Raw genomic sequence first — 18,982 nt, 5'->3', positions numbered from 1 at the left:
CTCCGGGGAGGGGCTCCAGGGCCCGGGCCCTCCCGCCCCCCACCAAAGCCCCCCCTCCACCCGGGTGACCCTGAGGTTGGACTGCAGGCCCGCTTACACCGGCCAGGGCCTCTTTTACGCGGCCTCGAATTCGGATCCTTCGCCTTCCTTCCCTCCTTCTGGGGAGGACGGGGCCAAGTCTGAACAACAGTAACAACGGTGATAATGATAATAATAATAATAATAATAATAATAATAATAATGAGATTAAGAGGGCGGCTCCGCCCCCAGGACCCTCCCCCTCTCCGTCTCCACCCGTCTGGTCCCAACCGCTTTGGGACCAGAGGGAAGGGAGGGACCCCTCGGCCTCTTTTCGGCGCCCCTTGATTCCGAAGCGGTGGGCGTTTGTGGAAGCCGGGGAGCAGAAGCCTGAACTGCCCCCTTTGGACCCTCGAAGCCCCGGGCCGGGGGTGAGCTCGCCCAGCGCTTAGAACAGTGCTCAGCGCTTAGAACTGTGCTTTGCACATAGTAAGCGCTTAATAAATGCTATTATTATTATTATAGGAGGACCAAAGCAAGTCCGGGCCCCGGCGGAGCGGTCGGTTCCGGAACCGCCCCTCCAGCTGGGCCCGCGGGGCTGGAGCCGGAGCCCCGGGCTGCGCGGAGGGGGAGGCGTTTAGGGCAGGGGCAGAGGCGCTTAGCACGGAGGCCGACGGAGGGACGGAGAGGTGGGGAGAGGCTGCCCAGGATAGGGGCCAGCCGGCTGCTGGGGACGAGATGAAGAGCTCTTGCTTCTTAAATAAAGTTTTAAAAACTGGAATTTCCTTGCCCGCTCCTGGGCGCTTTTCCCAGCACAGTCAAACGGAAACGCCCCCTCCCCTCCACCCCAGGCAGGCCGCTGGGGTCTGGGGGTCGTAGGACGGGGTGGGGGGAGGGGGCTTCCGCCGTCCGTGTGATTGGAAGGGCTCCCCGAATCGACCCCCAACCCACCCGCCCGGAAGGGGGTGCGGGGGAGAGGGAGCCCTGCCCGCTGAAGACCCCTGACCGGCTTCTGCCCCTCCCCCCTAGAGGGGCGGAGTTGCCTCGGGTCTGCGGAATTCAGTTCCTGCCGGGTGCGTGGCAGCCCCGCCTCTCGCCCCCGGTCCCGGGACACACCAACGACTCCTCCGCGGCCGGCGAGGATCCCCCTTCCCCGTCACCCCCGGGGCCCGGCCTTCGGCTCAGCCCCGGTGCACGCAAACACCCCGCCCGCTCCCGGGTCCCTGCCCCGCGAACGCCGCCTGAGATGGGGGGCCTTCCTCCTGGCCCCGGTGGGACGCCCCCCACCCCCGCCAGACGAGTCTCCCGGACCCCCTCTCCACCTCCCCAAGCCCCCTGCACCCCCACCGGGCCCGGCAACACATGGACAGACAGGAACGCGTGGGCGCGGCCGGGCGGTCTCCCTGCACCCAGGTCTGCGCAGGGCAGCCCTAACCCTTCCCCTTTGTGGGGGGAGGCCGGGGCGGGGAGAGAGACCGCAAAATCACACACCCGAGATCGGAGACAAGTTCCAGTTTCTTTGCTCTAAAACAGCTAGTGACACAGCTCAGAAAAGCAGGTAAAAATACACCCCCCCACCCCCTTCCCCGCCCCGGTCTCCTGGAGGGTCCAGGGTCTCTGCACATACTCCAGGCTGCGCCCCCCGGCTCGGAAAAGGGGGAGGGGGCCCGCCCCGGGACGAGGGAAGCCAAAAACCCTGAAAAAAGATAAAAACATTCGCTGGTGGGGGGGGAAGGGAAAGGGAGTGAAGGAAGGCCCTCGGGGATCGCCGTCGTTGAGGTAACGTTCCCCAAGGACCCCCGGTCTCCAGAGATGCCCCCACCGTCCCCACTGCAATCGGGTGCGCCGGCGGGCGGCTCTCACGGGGCTGCACCGGGCGGTGAGGGAGGGGCGGCTCCCTCGGCGCCGGGCCGACACACAAAGGGCCGGGCGGGGTTGTTCCTGAGGAGAGAAGACCCAGCAGTTCAGCCCGGGCCCCGGTTGGTCTCCGACCCCCTAGCCCCGCTCTCAGCCGGCTCTAAGCTTGGCTGAGAGGAGGGAAAGCTGCCGGCGGGCTCGGGGCTAACCCCTCTCCCCCAGCCCCTCCTGGACCTGGTGTCTCCCATCCTCCCCTCACCCACCTCAAATATGAGCAGTACTGAGCCTCGGAGCTGGCATGGCTCAACCCAATCTGATCTCCCTATCCTGCTCCCATCCCTGGGAGATGTGGAGGGGTGAGGATGGCTCCACCCCATTTTCCCGATGAGGAAACTGAAGCCCAGAGAGGTTAAGTGGGTTGCCTGGGATCACACAGTAGGCCAGGGCCCGGACTAGAACCCGGGCCTCCTGACCTGCTGACTCAGTGCCCTTTCCCCTGACCCAGCTGGCGGTCAAAGGGCGGGGGCGGGGCAGGGGAGCACCAGGAGGGCTCGGGCTCAGCCTCCTCCCTGCCCACCCAGGGGCTGGGAGTGTTTCCTGCATTGCGGTGGGCTTGGGGCCGGGCCGGGGCTGCGCTCACTCGCTGGCAGTCGTGGAGGGACTGGGGGTCGGGGGATGGGAAAGCTGGCCAGGGCCCCAGGCTGAGCCATTCCTGGCCGGGCGGCTGGCGGGAGCAGGGGAAGGGACGTGGGACGAATCTGAGAATCCGCCCAGCGGGCCCAGCCAAGTGTCAGCGAGGACGTCGGAGACTGACCAAGTCTGCCGCCACTGGACTGCTGGCCAGGGCTGGGGCCTAAACCAGGGCAGGGTGCTGTAAACTGTAAGATCCTTGAGGGTCGTGTCTACCAACTCTGTTGGACTGTACTTTCCCAAGGGCTTTATACTATGCCCTGCTCACAGTAAGAGCTCAATAAATACCAACGATTGAGGATGGGGCATGAAGAGGGCAAGGGAATTCTGGGAGATGGGGGAGGCGGGCAGGCCTGGGGTCAGGGGGGAGGCTGAATTAGGACCGGGGTTAGGGGCTGGGGTTGCAGTCAGTAGGCTCTGATGGCGCGGCTTCCCGGAACTACCTGAGTTTAGTCGTCGGCAATTTCCGTCTCCTGGTGCACCACCACCTTGGTCACGGACATGTCCGGGTGCTGCTCCTTCGCCTCCTTTATGGCCTGGACAAGGACCTGAGGGGGCCCACGCATGAGGGGGTGGGGGATGCACGGAGACCCAGGTGGACACAGACACCCAGGCAGATCACAGGAGAACCAGGGCATCCCTGCTGGGGCCGGGCCCCCTTTCCCTGGTCAGCCCCCACCCCAGTGGACCTCCTCCCAGCCCCAGCACCTGATCGTGGTCGAGGTCCGCATCTCCCGTGATGACAATCCTCTTCTCAATGCGGGTCTCCGAGATGCCTCCCTTCACCGTCTGGAACACAGGACGCGGTCGTTAGGGAACTCCGGCACCAAAGCAGCGAAGACAGATTCAATGAGAGCAATTTGCCCACTGCCGGTACTCCCTAGCCCCCACCAGTGCCCCTAGTCTCTGCCGGGGACCCTCACCCACTGCTGGCATCCCCAGCCCCCTGCCAGGAGCCCCAGCCCACCGCTAGTGACCCCAACCACTGCCAGCACCCTCCACTCCCTGCTAATGCCCCCAGCTTCTGCCAGTGATCCCCGCCCACTGCTGACACTCCCTGCCCTCTGTCAGTGCCCCAGTCTCTGCCAGTACCCTCCCCGCTCCGCGAGTGCCCAGCAAGAGCCCTTCACTCACCCAGCACAACGCTCCTCACGCACAAGTAGACACCCAGCACAGCACTCCTCACACAAAAGCAGACACCCAGCACAGTGCTTTGCACACACAAGCAGGAGGCGATTCCAGCTTTCGAATACCCCGGCAGCTCCCACCACAAGCTACCTTGGTGATCTGAGTGGTGGTCGTGCCGCTCGTGGTCTCTGACGTGATGGTCTGGGCGGTCAGCAGGACGCCAGGGTCCCGGTCCTCACTGCCATCATCATCCGTCTGCAGAAGGGTCGTGAAAGGGGTTAGATATGGCCTGGGGCCAAGCCGCCTGGGAAGAGGCCAGGGGGTGGCAGGGAAGGGGGGACTGGCTGTTTCGAGAAGGGTGGGGAACAGTAGTTTTGAAGGGCCAGGAGGCAAGCAGGACGGAGGAGGGTAGCCCCTGTTCCCTGGGGGTGAAGGAATGGGGGGCAGAGGGTGAGTCCACATCCCACCTGGGCGGCCTCATAAGTGATGGTCTTGGTCTCGGTGTGCACGATGGGGACGTCTTTGGTCGGGATTTCAGTCTTCAAGGCCTCGCCTGTGTCCGAGAGGGTCACGGCCTGCGTCTTTACCAGCGGAGGCTGCGGGACAGTTGGGAACAGGTCAGCAGGTCTCTTCTGATACCCTCGGCGGCCTGGCTTCCGCCCTCTTCATTCATGCCCCACGGCTTGGGTCTCGGGGGTCCCCCAACGTGGCCGAATGAGTCGTCCGGGGCCCAGGTCAAGACTCCCCAAAGCTGCCCCACCTCTAGTGGTCAGGACCGAGGGCAGGACTATGGCATCCACAGTGTCACATCCAGGTGACCCACACTCTGGGCTGCACAGTCAACAGCTGGACACGTAGCCACAGCCAGACGCATAATAACTCAAAGGAGATGCCGCCTCAAGTCTCCAAAAACTACTCCCTGCTGCCTGGCGTCAGAGCCAATCAACTGATCATTGCTCCTCCTTTGACGGTGGAGGTATTCGGGGAAGTCCAGGGCCAGAACTCGAAGGGGGGTGGGCAAGGGCCTGCCCAGGCAGATGGGTTTTCCCCGAGTCAGTGGCGCCGGGTGTCCAAGGGGGAGAGGCCAGCTAGAGCAGCAGCTGACCAACATGCAACTCTTCCTGAGCTGGATTCTGTGGCTGAGAAACCCCAGCAGCCCAGCGGCGAGAAGGAGTCGCCTTCCAAATGAGGAATTCCTCTCGGGGAGGGAACCTGCTTCAGGCAATAGCCCCTGCTTCCCTCCCCAACACCACCGGGGCCACCTCGTCCCCTAGCCCCTACCCCCTGCCCCCACCCAGAGCTCTGACCTGAACTGGACGTAGCCTCCCAGCAGGACTCAACAACTACCCACCGTCTCAGGGCCATGGCCTGGGGGTCCACCTGCCCAGCCAGCTGCCGATCCCCCTGGTGAGGCCACTTTACCACAGGGGTGAGGGGCTGGGCTGTGGGGTTCCCTCGCTCACGGGCATCTGCAAGTCAGGGGCAGAATGGGTGCCCAGAGGCCCACGGGGAGGGAGAAGTGGTGCCGACAAGGAGGACAATGCCGAGAGATTCAGCAGCCACCCGGGCGCCGACCCTCGGTTGATTGACTGACTCAGGGGGTCCGGGGGAGGACCGGGCAGATAAGGGTAAGGTGAGAGCCCAGGACAAGGCAACCCATAAATAGACACTGCCGCCAGCCTCAGGAGCCGGACTGGTCCCCAGGGGCATCCCTCTGAGCCTGGCCTCCAGGAAAGAATCGGGACCGCCCATCAGGGGCGGAGAAAACCCGGCCTTGGGGTGGAGGCAGGGGGGGGTGGAGCTCTGGCCTCAGGGAAATACAGAGAGTGGCCCCTTGTTGGGAAGAGGACAGACAGGAGGAGAGTGGCCCTGAGTTCCAGGCTCCCTCAGGATTTCAGGGATTTCCTTCTATGGTGGAGGGAGATGAGGGTGGAGAGAGGGGACCAGGCGTTACTAGACTGACTGCTTGGGAAATCTGGAATGACAGAGGGTGGAGGGTCCCCTACTTGGGGGGGAGGGAGGGGCGGTGGGGAGGCACAGAGCTCCAGGACCGTGGCCAAGCATCTCAGTCCCCAAACACCTCTTGCTCTACACTGGTGTAGAGTGGATGAGGTCCTTGAGGAAACCCCCGTTAACCCCGCCCAGCCCTGGAGCTGCTCTGAGGCCCACGACACTGCAGAGGACAAGGGTCTAGGCAGGCACAGAGGAAGCGGTGTCCCAAGGGGCCGGCTCTGCCCACCCCTGGGACTGCAGGGTTCTCCAGAGGCATTCATCACTCACACCTCTATGGAGACAGAAGAGCAGCAGAGACCCTTGTTCATCCAGGGGCAGTGAGTGCCATGGTAGGTATGGAGAGGAAGCACCTGGGAGGGAGATGTCCCTGAGGAGCATTAACCCTTGACCCAAACCCGCATAATGCAGACATGCATCACCCTGAGGGCTCCAGGAAGGCTGAGAGATGGACAACGGAGAAGTGGGTGGACAGGCGGGAGGACAGGCCGGAAAGGGAAAACTCAAATTTGGGTGTGCGGTGGCAGCCTTGCCCCTATCGCCATGCCAATGAAAAAGGGGATTCGGTCATGATAAAATGAGTGAATGGGGTGGACCCTCTGTCCCGCCAAGCCCTTGGGTGCTGAAAACATCACTGCTGGCAACAACTGCCAGGCGCAGGGACCCTGGATGTGCCCAAAATGGGGCAGAAAGCATTCCCAAAGCATCCCAGACAAACCTCCTCCCCAGCCCACTGACCAGTAGGCTGTGTGTCCAGCCTCCAGGGCGGGGGGGTCGTGGGGACACCAGCCCCTCCCCTGCCCCACGGGGACCGGAGGAAGAACTGAGTATCTCCAAGCCCTCCTGCTGGGGCGGGCGTTCTGGACACTGGATTGCCTTCGACACTGTGGACCACCCCCTTCTCCTCAATACGCTATCCAACCTTGGCTTCACAGACTCCGTCCTCTCCTGGTTCTCCTCATCTCTCCAGCCGTCCATTCTCAGTCTCCTTCGTGGGCTCCTCCTCCTATCCCCTTACTGTAGGGGTTCCTCAAGGGTCAATTCTTGGTCCCCCTTTGTGCTCTATCTATACCCACTCCCTTGGTGAACTCATCCTCTCCCACGGCTTCAACTATCATCTCAAGCTGATGACTCTCAAATCTACATCTCTACCCCTGCTCTCTCTCCCTCCCTCCAGGCTCATATCTCCTTCTGCCTTCAGGACATCTCCATCTGGATGTCTGCCCGCCATCTAAAACTCAACATGTCCAAGACTGAGCTCCTTATCTTCCCTCCCAAACCCTGCCCTCTCCCTTTCCCATCACTGTAGATGGCACTACCTCCCTTTCTGTCTCACAAGCCCGCAACCTTTGTGTCACCCTTGACTCCACTCTCTCATTCACCCCACACATCCAATCCGTCACCAAAACCTGCCGGTCTCACCTCCACAACATCGCCAAGATCCGCCCTTTCCTCTCCATCCAAACCGCTACCTTGCTGGTTCAATCTCTCATCCTATCCCGACTGGATTACTGCATCAGTCTCCTCTCTGATCTCCCAACCTCCTGTCTCTCCCTGCTTCAGTCTATACTTCACTCTGCTGCCCGAATTATCTTTGTACAGAAATGCTCTGGGCATGTCACTCCCCTCCTCAAGAATCTCCAGTGGTTGTCTGTCAACCTATGAATCAAGCAACAACTCCTCACTCTTGGCTTCAAGGCTGTCCATCACGTCGCCCCCTCCTACCTTACCTCCCTTCTCTCCTTCTACAGCCCAGCCCGCACCCTCTGCTCCTCTGCCGCTAACCTCCTCACTGTGCCTCATTCTCGCCTGTCCCGCCGTCGACCCCTGACCCATGTCCTTCCCCTGGCGTGGAATGCCCTCCTTCCACACATCCGCCGAACTAGCTCTCTTCCTCCCTTCGAAGCCCCACTGAGAGCTCACCTCCTCCAGGAGGTCTTCCAAGACTGAGCCCCCTTTTTCCTCTCCTCCTCCCCATCGCCCCCCGGCCCTACCTCCTTCCCCTCCCCACAGCACTTGAATATATTTGTACATATTTATTACTCTATGTATTTTACTTGTACATATTTACTACTCTATTTTATTAATGAAGTGCATATAGCTATAATTCTATTTATTCTGATGGTTTTGACACCTGTCTCTACGTTTTGTTTTGTTGTCGTCTCCCCCTTCTAGACTGTAAGCCCATTGTTGGGTAGGGACCGTCTCTGTATGTTACCGACTTGTACTTCCCAAGTGCTTAGTAAAGTGCTCTGCACACAGTAAGTGCTCAATAAATACGATTGAATGAATGAATGAATGATTGACGGTAGCAAACAGCGGGCAGGACCAGTAGCAGCAGCAGCCCCAGCCCTGCGGGGACTTGAGGAAGAACAGAGCATCCCCAAGGGCCTCCTGTCAGGGCCGGCACTCTGGGCACTGCTTGGATTGGCACTCACAAAAAGGAGGCAGGACCAGTAGCAGCAACGGTCCCATTCTTCAACCAAAAAAGGAAGCAGTTTAATAGGCAAAATGGAAAATCCTCACAACTATCCAGGCACATCTTGCCTGCCTCAACCCCTTCTTTCTCTACCCCTCTGGTAGGGCCCAGAGGGCAGGGCCACAGAGCAAGGCCCAAAGGGCAGGACCTTCAAGCAAGCCCCGGAGGGCAGGGCTCCCAAGCAAACCTCAGAGGGCAGGACTTGCGGCAGGGCCCGGAGGAGAGGGTCGCCAAGCAGGTTCACACTGGGTTAGGTGGTGGATGAAGGCCACAGAAAGTGGTGGCATTAGCACATACATTACTCTCTAACCGCCCCTCAATCACCTTAAACCCCCTGGTCCCTACCCAGCCAAGTCACCCTAGGTGGGTCCTTGGGCCCTGACTGGGAAAGGAGATTGGTCAGGGCCAGCTGGTCCAAATGAGAGCCTCAGAAAGCCAAATCCCTGCCTTAAACTGAGGCTTTTAGGGGCCTTTTCTGGGAAAATGTTCCCCAGGGAGCCATCAGCTTATCCCCAACTGAGGGCTGGCCACAGCCCACTCGGAAGGTGCCAAGTAACGCTCATCACCAAAGCAATGCCCGATGCCGACCGCCACCCGCCAAAGTAATGCCCGTTGCCAAAGTAAGGACCGACGCCAAAGTAACGCCCGTCGCCAAAGGAGAAAGAGAAAGTTTGCCTTTCAGCACACTCACCGACAGGGTCCCACTGACAGCCAGGCTAGGTGGGGGTCCTCAGCTCCGCCCCGCCGCGGAAGAGGTGATTGGCCCGCAGCAAATGCCGCAGGATAGGCCAAGATCATGGCCAGGAGGTGCCCGTTGCCATGTTTGTAGTCCTGGGCGGCACCAAGGGTGCCCAGAAGCCCAGCCAGCGGGGACCACCTAGGGCCAAGCCCCCACTGCCAGGAGGCATTGGCCAGTTTGGTCTGCCAGTGAGGTGGGCCCTTTCCAGCACCCACCAGCCTCCCCAAGAAACCGAGACATTTCACGTCAGGGTGGGCTCTAAATCCTTGACCACATAGCCCTGCCAATGAAACCCCTCCCGAAACCCATCCAGGGATGTGGGGACATGGCGCTGGACTGCCGGGAATGGTGATGCCTGTTTCCCAATGGGTACCCCCTGATCCTGGAACCCCGGCGGCTGCCACGCTACATAGAACCCACACGAGAACAAGTCTGATTCCATGCACTGGCACTGGGTGGGCAAGGGGCAGGGGGGTTGGGGGGCACGAGGTGAGAGTGCTTCCTCAGGGACTAGTCCCCTTCTCCAAGCCAGAGTCTGTGGGCTGGATCTCACTGGCTACGGGCAGTAGTACCTCACTGCTGCCTGCTGCTCAGGTGCTCAGTGCACTGACCACACATGGGGCCTAAGTCCTCTTCCTCAGGCACTACACTAGCCAACCAGAACATCCCTGGGGACGAGGGCTGCGGGGCCAGGGGAGCGTGTGCCAACCCTTCAAGTTTCTCTCACACACAGGCTGGCACCTGCCTGTTCTCTCCTCCAGCATGTGTGTGCCTTTCCTAGGAAGACGGCAGCAGAGGAGGGCATCCCATCCTGCTTCCTCCTTGCCCAGCCGATCTAGGGCTGCGGGGCAGAGCAGAAGCACAGTGGAGAGAGAAGGCAGGATTGGAGCTGGGATTCTCAGGGCCGGGCAGGGCTAGGCCAGGATAGACTGGTGCTCAGGAGGCAACCGTGCTGGCAAATTCAGGCAGGGTCTCAGACAGTTGCCTCCAACAGGCCCCTGGCGAAGGGGCATCTGGGGACCCAATCTCCAGCCTCCAGCCACAATTTCCAACCATCAGGTCAGGCCCCTCCCTCTCTAGAAGGGCATACTGGTTGCCTGGGCCTCACACCTGAAACAAGGCCAATTCGGGGGCAGAAAAACTCAACCCTCTAACAGTCCCAACAGCAGAGCGCACAACGGACGAAGCACGTTTATTCGGATAAATTTACATATTCACAGAGCAAAGGTTTCAGGGCAATCCCCACCTCTCCCCAGCTCTAGCTGGGCCTTGAGCCTTGAACCTCAGACCTTGGGGGAGTGGGTTGACTGGGCAGGCGGGCACCGTGGAACAGGTGGGCTGTAGCAGAGCAGACCCGATTAAGGCTTTACTAGCCAATCAGGTCCTCAAGGGGCCAGAATCCCTTGGTGCCTTTGGCACAGCCCTTACCAGCAGAGGCTGCCGGCCTACTGGTTCGCAAGGGACAGATCCAAGTGAAGCCTAACGACGGAGATGAGAAAACCATTCCCTCCTCTTCCCCTCCTTCCTCTTCTTCCTCTTCCCCTCAGCCCGCCTGCTCCCCTCCCTAGCCCCCACCCCTCCAGCTGGGCAGCTGTAATTGTGGACTGGCAGGATGGTGAGGCAGAATGGAACAGGGGCTCATTCTGTTTTTCCCTGTGGAGGCCGACCTGGCCCTCCGCTCCCCGCTCCCCAAGCTCGCCCCCGGCCGTGGGCCCTCAAACAGGCTCGGACGAGCCCCTGAGCGAGGTGGTGGTCCCAGTCAGACACCTCTCCCCCAGGTTGTCCTGTGCTCTGCTCCACCCCACTTGACCCCCTGCCACATTTTTCCCGGCCCAGGAGAGGGAACTGAAGACCAAGCTGTTGGCTGGAAATAACCAGAACATCGAAGCCGAAAGTGGCTGTAGCCCCAGTGATCCAGACAATGTGCTGGACGAGACTAGCCAGGCAAACACACCTCTCCCCACCCCACCCCTCAACCCCGCACAACGCTCACACAAAGCTTCATGTGAACACAAACAGAAAGACCCCAGCCTGGCCCTGCTTCCAGAGGAGAAAGTAATTGCTCTGCAGCCTTGAACTCCAGGGGAGACTGTAGATGCTCCTTGACCCAGTATTCCAAGGGGTGGTGTAGACGGTTCTTGACTAATACTCTAGGAGACAGTGTGGATTCTCCTTGACCCAGTAACTCCAGGGGAGAGTAGAGATGCTCCTTGACCCAGTAACTCCGGAGGGGGGAGGGGTGTAGGTAGATGCTCCTTGACCCAGTAACTCCTGGAGGGAGTATAGCTGCTCCTTGGCCCACTAACTCCAGGGAGAACGTTTAGACGCTCCTTGATCCAGTAACTCTGGGGGGTAGTGTAGACACACCTTGACCTAGTTTTCCAGAGGACAGTGTAGATGCACCTTGACTCAGTACTCCGGGGAACAGTGTAGATATTCTTTGACCCAGTAGTCCAGGGGACAGTGTAGATCCTTCTTGACTCAGTACTGTAGGGGAAGTGTAGACATTCTTTGACCTAGTAGTCCAGGGGACAGTTTAACTCCTTGACTCAATATTCAGGAAGACAGTGTAGATGCTCCTTGACCCAATACTTCAGAGGGGTGTAAACACTTCTTAATCCAATACTCTGGAGGGGTGTTGATGCTCCTCGACTTAGTACTCCAGGGGATGGTATGCTGCTCCTCAACCCAGTACTCTGGAGGACAGTGTACATGATCCTTGACGAAGTACTCCAGGGGACAGTGTAGATGCTTCTCAACCAAGTACTTCAGGTACGTCAGGGGATGGTGCTGACAATCCTCGACCCAGTACCTCAAGGGACAGTGTAAATGCTCTGCACCGTGATCCTGAACCTCAAGAAAGAATCTAGATGCTCCCTGACCCAGTCATCTAGGGGAGAGTATAGACACTCTGTTCCAGGGAGTGTAGACATTCCCCAGCTTCAGGCTCCCAGAAGCTGGACTATGCCTTTGCAGGGCCCAACCCAGCGGAGGTGGCTTCCATGCCGGATCCACATCTCTGCGTCGTCTGGGTGGAGGCCAAGAACACCCCGGAAGTCACTGGCAAGAGATTGAAGATGGAACTCCTGGCAACCATGGTCCACAGGACACGGTGGTCCACAGAAGCAACGGTCACAGGATGTGGTGGTCCACAGGGCGTGGCGGTCCACAGGACGCAGCAGGCCCTTGGGGAGTCAGAAAATGCCTGTGGAAAGAGCAATCATCCAGAGTGGGATGGCCGGGGTTCAAGCCCCCGCAGTGCCGAGGCACCGTTTTGGGAGTGTGCGCTGGCCTTCTTATCAGAGTCAGTCCCAGGGGTTGGCTGCAGGGTCCGAGCCTGGCCGCAGGCCTGGGGGGGTGGAGGGGCCGTGGCTGCATCGAAGGCTTTGAAGATGGGGGCTCCTCCATTCAGCCATCCCTCCTAGCCTGAGGGTTGCCTCTCCTTCAGGGGCCATTTCTTGGGCCCCCTCTGCCAGGGGAAGCCGCGCCCTTGGTTCCCCCATCAGAGAACAGGGGTGCAACGTGCGTCAGCCGACGGTGACCCTGCCCTGCTCACATCCACAGCGGGGCCCTGGTCCTGGGGCTCGACGTGGCACAGCGGCGAAGAGCCCGGAGCCCCTGAGGGATGGTTCTTGAAGATGAGGAGGAGCTAGAGTATTTAGCCTGGAGAAGAGAGGGCTGAGGGCTCCAGTGCCTGTGTCCCAGCTGCTCCCATTCATCACAGGTGGCCAACAGGAAAAAGGCAACTTGGTCAGTGGCCGGAGAGTTCTCAAGAGACGTGGAGAGGGTGGTTATGGTGCTGGGTGAGACCTATGAGGGGGTCTGCTAGGAGGGCCCCATCATGAATCCTGGAGCTGGGAAAGCTGCCCTGGATGCAAGGTGCTGGCTGCTATGACCCGTCCAGGCATCTAGAGTGATCTTCGCATGGAACCCACCCAGAGGGGAGATATCCCTAGGATTGCCTGTCTCCCAGATCCCTGCCGTGGGTGTCCCGGCCAACTGCTGCTTGTTAAAGAGCCAGCAAAGAGGGGATGGGGAGGGGAGGCAGGAAACAGGAGCCAGAGTCCAGTGGCTGGAAATTTGGCCAGACCTAACTTGGAAACGCCCCAGTACCCTCTGACTTTGGGAAGTAGTGGCCGCAGACCCCACAAGTGGTTAGTCACAGGGCATCAGGCCACGCAAACACCACTACTGGACCCCCACCTGCGGTCACCCTGCAAGCCTGCGGGCAATCCTGAGACAGACACACACAGATCTGGGGATGGGAGGGGGTTCTCATTTGGCTGCTGTCTCTCCTACGCAGCCATCACCAGCGGCTGCTGTCATGAGGGCTCCCATCAAGGCCTCCTGTCCCAAGTCCCAAGGGTCAGGGAAGGGGAGGGGGCAGGGCCCTGTCGTTAAGTAGAACTCGAGCTGGGCAGCTGCTTCCAGGACGCCCCAGGCTGCTGAGTGGGAGGGAACAGAGTCAAGCGGGCATTGGTGGGGGTGGCAGGATACAACGGTCCTGTTCGATTTGGCCAAAATAGAATCGTGAATAGGTAGCACTCTTCTTCGTGCTACCTCTCCGTCCGTCCATCCATCAGTCTGAGCCGAAGTCTCTGAAAATGCTCCAGGGCCAGAGGTGTGGGAACCTTACTTGGAAAAGGCCCTTGAAGGCTAAGCCCATTTTTCCGGAAAAGAAGAGGTCTTGGTGCAGGCTTTGGACTTCCCGGCCTGAAGTTTAGACTCGACTCTCTCTGGCCCCTGGGCCAAATGGGATCGTACGGGGACGAGGGGCAGCAGACAGCTGGCTCCGGGGGTGGGGTGGCAGAGTGGGCTCCACAATAAGCAGGATGTGGGGGATGCGAAGCTTTCGAAGAAGGAGCCCCCGGCAGGTCTGCCAAGGACAGTTGCGACTGGAGCTACTCCCATGACCCTGCGGGCCTCGGGCCCAGGTGGCCTGGCCATGGAGAGCGGATGCAGGCGGACAGGAGGGCATGTCCCTCCACGGGGCAGTGCCTGGGAGCTGGGCCAGGCGGGAGGGAGCTGCAGCTCACAGGAAGATCAGCCACCACATGGCTAGCATGAGGACCAGGAGGAAGGACATCATGAAGGGGACGGGCGCAGGTGGGAAGACGCCCGGGTACAGGCGGCACCGGCCGAGAGACTTGGGCTCCTCGGGGATGGGGATGGTCACCTTCGGCGGGGGGCTGGCCATCGGCCGCGGGGGCCCGGGCCTGTCCGGCCTAGGGGCTCGGCCATAGGCCTGCACTAACAGAGGCCGCTCCCGGGTCTGCTTCGGGGCGGAGATTGAGAAAGACAGAGAAAGATGAACATAATGGCATGTGGACGGGGCCATTTGAGGGCCCTAGGGGTGTGCAAAAGGCCCAGGGTCCGGGGTGGGAGGGGATCCTCCCTGATAACAAGGGTCAATTCTCCACGCAGGCCATCGCAAAGCCTCCTGAGATCAGCTGGGGAGAGATGGGCAGCGTTGGGTACGCAGGAGCCCCCACCCTGGGAAAGCCCAGAGCAGGACTGAGAGAGATGGCCAGAGGGAGGGAAACAGCCTCCGCCGTCCAAGGACCTGCGGAGACCCGCCACAGTCCATCCATCCCGGCCTACCGTCCCCTCTCGCGGCCAAAGCGAGGCTGGCCACTGGGACCTGGGAATGCCAGCGGTGGCGTGCTTGCCCAAGCTCCGACCGGGACAGACCGGCCTAAAGCCCAACCTCGACCTTGTCCCGGAAGGGGGACACCGGCCCCGCTGGGCGGTTCTGTGGGGTCGAATCCAACACCATAATCGGACTTGGGTGTGGGCAGACTGGAAAGGGGAAAGACCCGGCCAGGCGGCCTGGCATAGGCTTGGGGAAGCGGGAGGGGACGGAAGGGGACGTTTGCCTTCCAATCGCAAAGCCTTCCCTGTGGCTGGCTGGTCACGCACCATTCACCCACGGGGGCGGGGGCCGGGGTGAGGAAGGGGTGGATGGAGGCCTCTAGGAGAGGAAGAATGTGGCTCTGAGCTCTGACAGCTGGGCCAGCCTTCGCTGGTGAGCCTGGAGAGTCGGGCCGGGCTCTTTGCACACCCCCGAGGGTCGCGCTTCAGGGAGGAGGCGGTTGGGGGGCTGGGCAGCAGGAAGGGAACAGTATGGGGGGCAGGGGGATGTGCGGGTGACGTGATAGTTCACAGAAAAAGAAAATCAATGGAAGGAAAGAAAGACAACACGGAAAGAACAGGAACCGTTATCTTACACTTCGCTACTTCTCCCTCCAGACCCCCAGCCTCCCACCTTCCTGACCCCCATGCAGCTCCCCTGCAGCCATGCACAACGCAGGGACGCGCGCACGGGACATTTCCAAGCCACAGCCGCGCACAGCCCCACCCCTCCCGTCGGGTGTGTGTGTGGCGGGGGAGAGCGGGTCCAGGACGCCGGCGGGATCAATCAAACGGAAAACACTGAACGAGAGGCGGAGTTGGCAGCCGCTGCAGGGTTCGTGGGTGGGGGGAGCAGGCCCACCTGCCGGGTGCCAACACAGAGCCAGCTTAGGGAGGAAGCGCGGCCCAGCGCAGTGGCAGCGGGGCCTCTGGCCCACCAACCTTTCTCTCCGAGGACAAGGGAATGGCTTTCTTCACCTGAGGGTGCGCATGCACACACACACACACAACGGGTGTTTCAGGTTCAGGCCAGGTGAGGGAGGAAGGCGGTGCCACTGACTGACCTGCCCACCTCCAACACCTTCACCCACGTCGAATCAGCTCCAGCTCCCCTCGCCCAGCCCAGCCACCACTCCACAGAGAACAGCCTGGTCCCAGGCCTACTAGCAGAGACACCAGCTCCATCCGCCCAAGCCCGGCCCTGGCAACCACTGGTCAGTCCTCACGGAGGCCCTCAAGGAACTGATCCACATGGTCTGAGCCCGGTCCTGGCCACTCTCAACAACCGGTAGATCCGCACACAACCCCGGCCAGTCCGCATTGCCAGAATCACCGCCTGGAACCGATAGGTGAAGGTCCAAGTGCAGACCTGGCTCCCACTGGCCAGCCCCTATAGCCATGATCACTGCCTGGGACTGATCTTTGGTGGGCTGGGGGCAACCCTGGCTACAGTTGTTCAATTTCCATGGCCAAAATCATGGCTAGTAATGACCCACTGGGATCCAAGCCAGGAGCTTCAAGGCACAGATTGGCACAAGTTAGGGCATAGGCTCTGCAGACCACCTGGTGCTCACTTCTGGGGAGAAGGCTGGATTGGCAACCATAAACCACCCTCCCTCCCTCCCTTCATCCTTCCAACACCACGGGGGGCACAAGCTGGGGTCAGGAAGGGTGCTAAGCTCTAAAAGGAGTCAGAGCACCTTGGTGAGTTGCTGCTGTCATCCGCGGGGTCCCAACTCCCATTTCCATGAGGAACGGACAGGCCCCTGGTGAAGACACCCCTGGACCTCGTGGGGTTGGAAGGAGGCCTGACTCCTCTTCCCAGACCCAGACGGTGAAGTGCCACCGCCCCACTCCCATCGCGCCCCGCACTTACGCCGTCTCCGGTGGGGACTTGCCCATTGGCGCTGAGCACCCGGAACGGGGAGTGGGTGGACAGGCGCTTGTCCCACTCGCTAGGCCGGGGCTCTGGCACTGACTCCATGAAGTTCTTCTTCAGCTCGCTGATGCTGGCGTGGTGCTTCTTGATTTCCTCTTGGGTCTTGTCCAAGTCCTGCCACCGAGAGAGAGCACCGTGAGCCGGCAGGGCCGGGGAAATCCAGGCCGGGGCTGGTGCTGGGGGGACCAGCGCCAGCACCGCTCTCAAGCCGGGCACCCAGCCTGCACAGACAGGGCAAAATCAAGGCATGTCCCACTGCATCCTTGGGGCTCCTCCAAGAGAATGGCTGCACCCCAGCTCTGGCCCCAGGGAGGGGTGGGGATAGCTCAGAGCCCAGAGAATCTGTCTGAATGCTACACTCCCTGTCACCGTAAGGTGTGAGGGGAGAGATCATCATCATCATCATCAATTGTATTTATTGAGATGGGAGACAAGAGGCAGAAACACTCACAACACACAGCCACAACGCATGGACATGCATACCATCACCATCATATTCTCAGCTTCTCCTATGGGAGCAGGACTGTATTGGACACATAGAACCATTCGACTCAATTAGAAGACATGGGGCCTCTGCTTACAATATCCCTGAAAACACACACACAAACACACACACACACCCATACATATATTCATACTGGCACAAGGACACACCCACCTGCCAGCACATGCAATTCAGGGCCCCCCCGACACACACACAAATGAGCAGTGTGGTCTAATGGGTAGCACAGGCCTGGAAGTCAGAAGGACCTGGGTTCTAAATCCAGCTCTGTACTTTTCTGCTGTGTGACCTTGCGCAAGTCACTTAACTTTTCTGTGCCTAAGTTACCTCTCCTGTGAAATGTGGAATAAGACTGCGAGCAATCACGTGGGACAGGGACTTTGTCCATTCTGATTAACTCGCATCTACCCCAGTGCTTAGTACAGTGCCTGGCACATGCTAAGCACTTAAAATACCATTAAAAAAACCCCCCACATATGTGCACAGTCACACACAGTCAAAGGTCCTAGCCCCTCTCCCCTCACCCACCAACATAAAGTCAAGCAAGTACGTGCGCGCGCACACACACACTCACTCACGCCCCATACACACACACGCACAGACCTATGAGCCCTCCTGCTGGACCGCCTCCCCATTATCAGGGAGAACTCCATCTCCTCCCTGGGGACCCTCAGTCGTGTCCAAACTCCCCCTCGGCCTGCTGACCATCCCTTCCCAATAAACCACTCCTCGATCCTGCCTCTCCTCCACTCCCACAGCGGGTAGATGGGGGATGGGGCAGGAACCCCTCTCTGAGCATCTGGGTCGAGGGTGGGGGGCAGCATTAGGGGGTGTGGGCCCACCACCAGGAACCGTCCTGATCGTGTATTTGTGAGGAAAGTGTGGCAGGATGAAACCTCAGAGTCAGGGGAGATGGAGACGTCCTGGAGCTGAGTTGGGTTACACCACGCCACAGCACAGCACACCAAGCCACGGCACAGCACGCCACACCACAGCATGCCACGGCACAGCCTGCCATGGCACAGCATGGCACAGCAGAAAGGAGCAGAGAGATTCCAGCAACCAACTGAAACAAGCGTCAAATTGATACAAACCTCCAACATTAAATTGCTATGTCTGATATAAATGCTTTCACCATCTAGTCTCTTTGATCTCTTCTGTGAAAATGAAAGAAAGGGGGAAAAACAGGAAAGCAAAGAAATTAAAATGCTATTCTTGCAGGGGGAAAGGAAATTGCAAATTGGCAAATGAAAAGAAATTCGAAAGCAACAGGGGCAGCGCAGCGTGGGGGCCGAGCAGGCGGACGAACACGACGACCACCGGGAAATGGGGGACCCTGCGCAGGAGGGCAGAGGACGTGGAGGAGGGGCCCCCTTAAAGAGACAGCGGCTGCCCTTCACTGGCTTCCCGTGGGCTAGCTCCCATCCCAGCCGGTCCCCCTCCCAACGTCTCACAGTCCTATCTGGTCTGAAGACGGACGCCTCCCTTCCCCACACCCGGCTCAGAGAAATCTCCCTCAACAGACGGCAACTCCTCTGAGGGCAGGGACTGGATCTGTTCCCTCTGTTTTATTCTCCAAGAGCCCAATACAGCACTCTGCACCTGGCCCAGGTGCTGGTGCCCAGGCTGGGCGATTGGCAAGGCGCCCTGCTCCCAGAGGGTGCCCAGTGCAATGCTCCGCCTGCAGCGGGCATCCAGTAAGTGCTCCGCATGCAGTAGGGTGTGTTCTGCCCATGGGGGCTGCTAGAGCAGGGCTGGAAAGTTGTCTCTGGCCCAAGCAGAAGCCAGGGAGTGAGAGAGTCTCTGTCTCTTTAATGGGGCCAGGGGGGTGGGCAGTGGTGGTGACAAGACGGCTTCAGAAGAGGACAAAGCGCTGACCTTCCTCATGCGCACGGTATCCTCGAGCTTCTCCGTGGGGGGTGGCTGTCGCGATCAGTGGGAAGGAAAGGAGGTGGACAGACAGGTGGACAGGCGGGCGGACAGACCGGC

At 60.0% G+C, this 18,982-nt stretch overlaps 1 protein-coding gene across 6 annotated transcripts in view; it reads right to left on the bottom strand.

Moving 5' to 3' along the window:
• Nucleotides 1-1,608: 1,608 nt before the first annotated feature.
• EPB41 (erythrocyte membrane protein band 4.1) overlaps nt 1,609-18,982 on the bottom strand; it is a 43,298-nt gene continuing 25,924 nt past the window's right edge. The window contains exons 14-21 of one of the 6 annotated variants that reach the window (XM_038758472.1): nt 18,872-18,916; nt 18,088-18,150; nt 16,429-16,605; nt 4,161-4,289; nt 3,844-3,948; nt 3,274-3,354; nt 3,009-3,113; nt 1,609-1,959 (exon numbers count right to left, since the gene is read on the bottom strand). In XM_038758472.1, coding sequence (XP_038614400.1) covers nt 3,015-3,113; nt 3,274-3,354; nt 3,844-3,948; nt 4,161-4,289; nt 16,429-16,605; nt 18,088-18,150; nt 18,872-18,916 — 699 coding nt within the window. In that variant the 3' untranslated portion in view covers nt 1,609-1,959; nt 3,009-3,014. Of the gene's footprint in view, nt 1,960-3,008; nt 3,114-3,273; nt 3,355-3,843; nt 3,949-4,160; nt 4,290-14,258; nt 15,022-15,494; nt 15,531-16,428; nt 16,606-18,087; nt 18,151-18,871; nt 18,917-18,982 lie in introns of those variants that run through there. The other 5 variants (XM_038758474.1, XM_038758473.1, XM_038758475.1 and 2 more) reach the window with 5 other exon arrangements.

This window comes from Tachyglossus aculeatus, chromosome 16, assembly GCF_015852505.1.
Source record: "Tachyglossus aculeatus isolate mTacAcu1 chromosome 16, mTacAcu1.pri, whole genome shotgun sequence".
Classification (NCBI taxonomy): domain Eukaryota; kingdom Metazoa; phylum Chordata; class Mammalia; order Monotremata; family Tachyglossidae; genus Tachyglossus; species Tachyglossus aculeatus.
The sequence above is the reverse complement of the archived record's forward strand: the minus strand, read 5'-3'. Positions and strand labels throughout refer to the sequence as shown.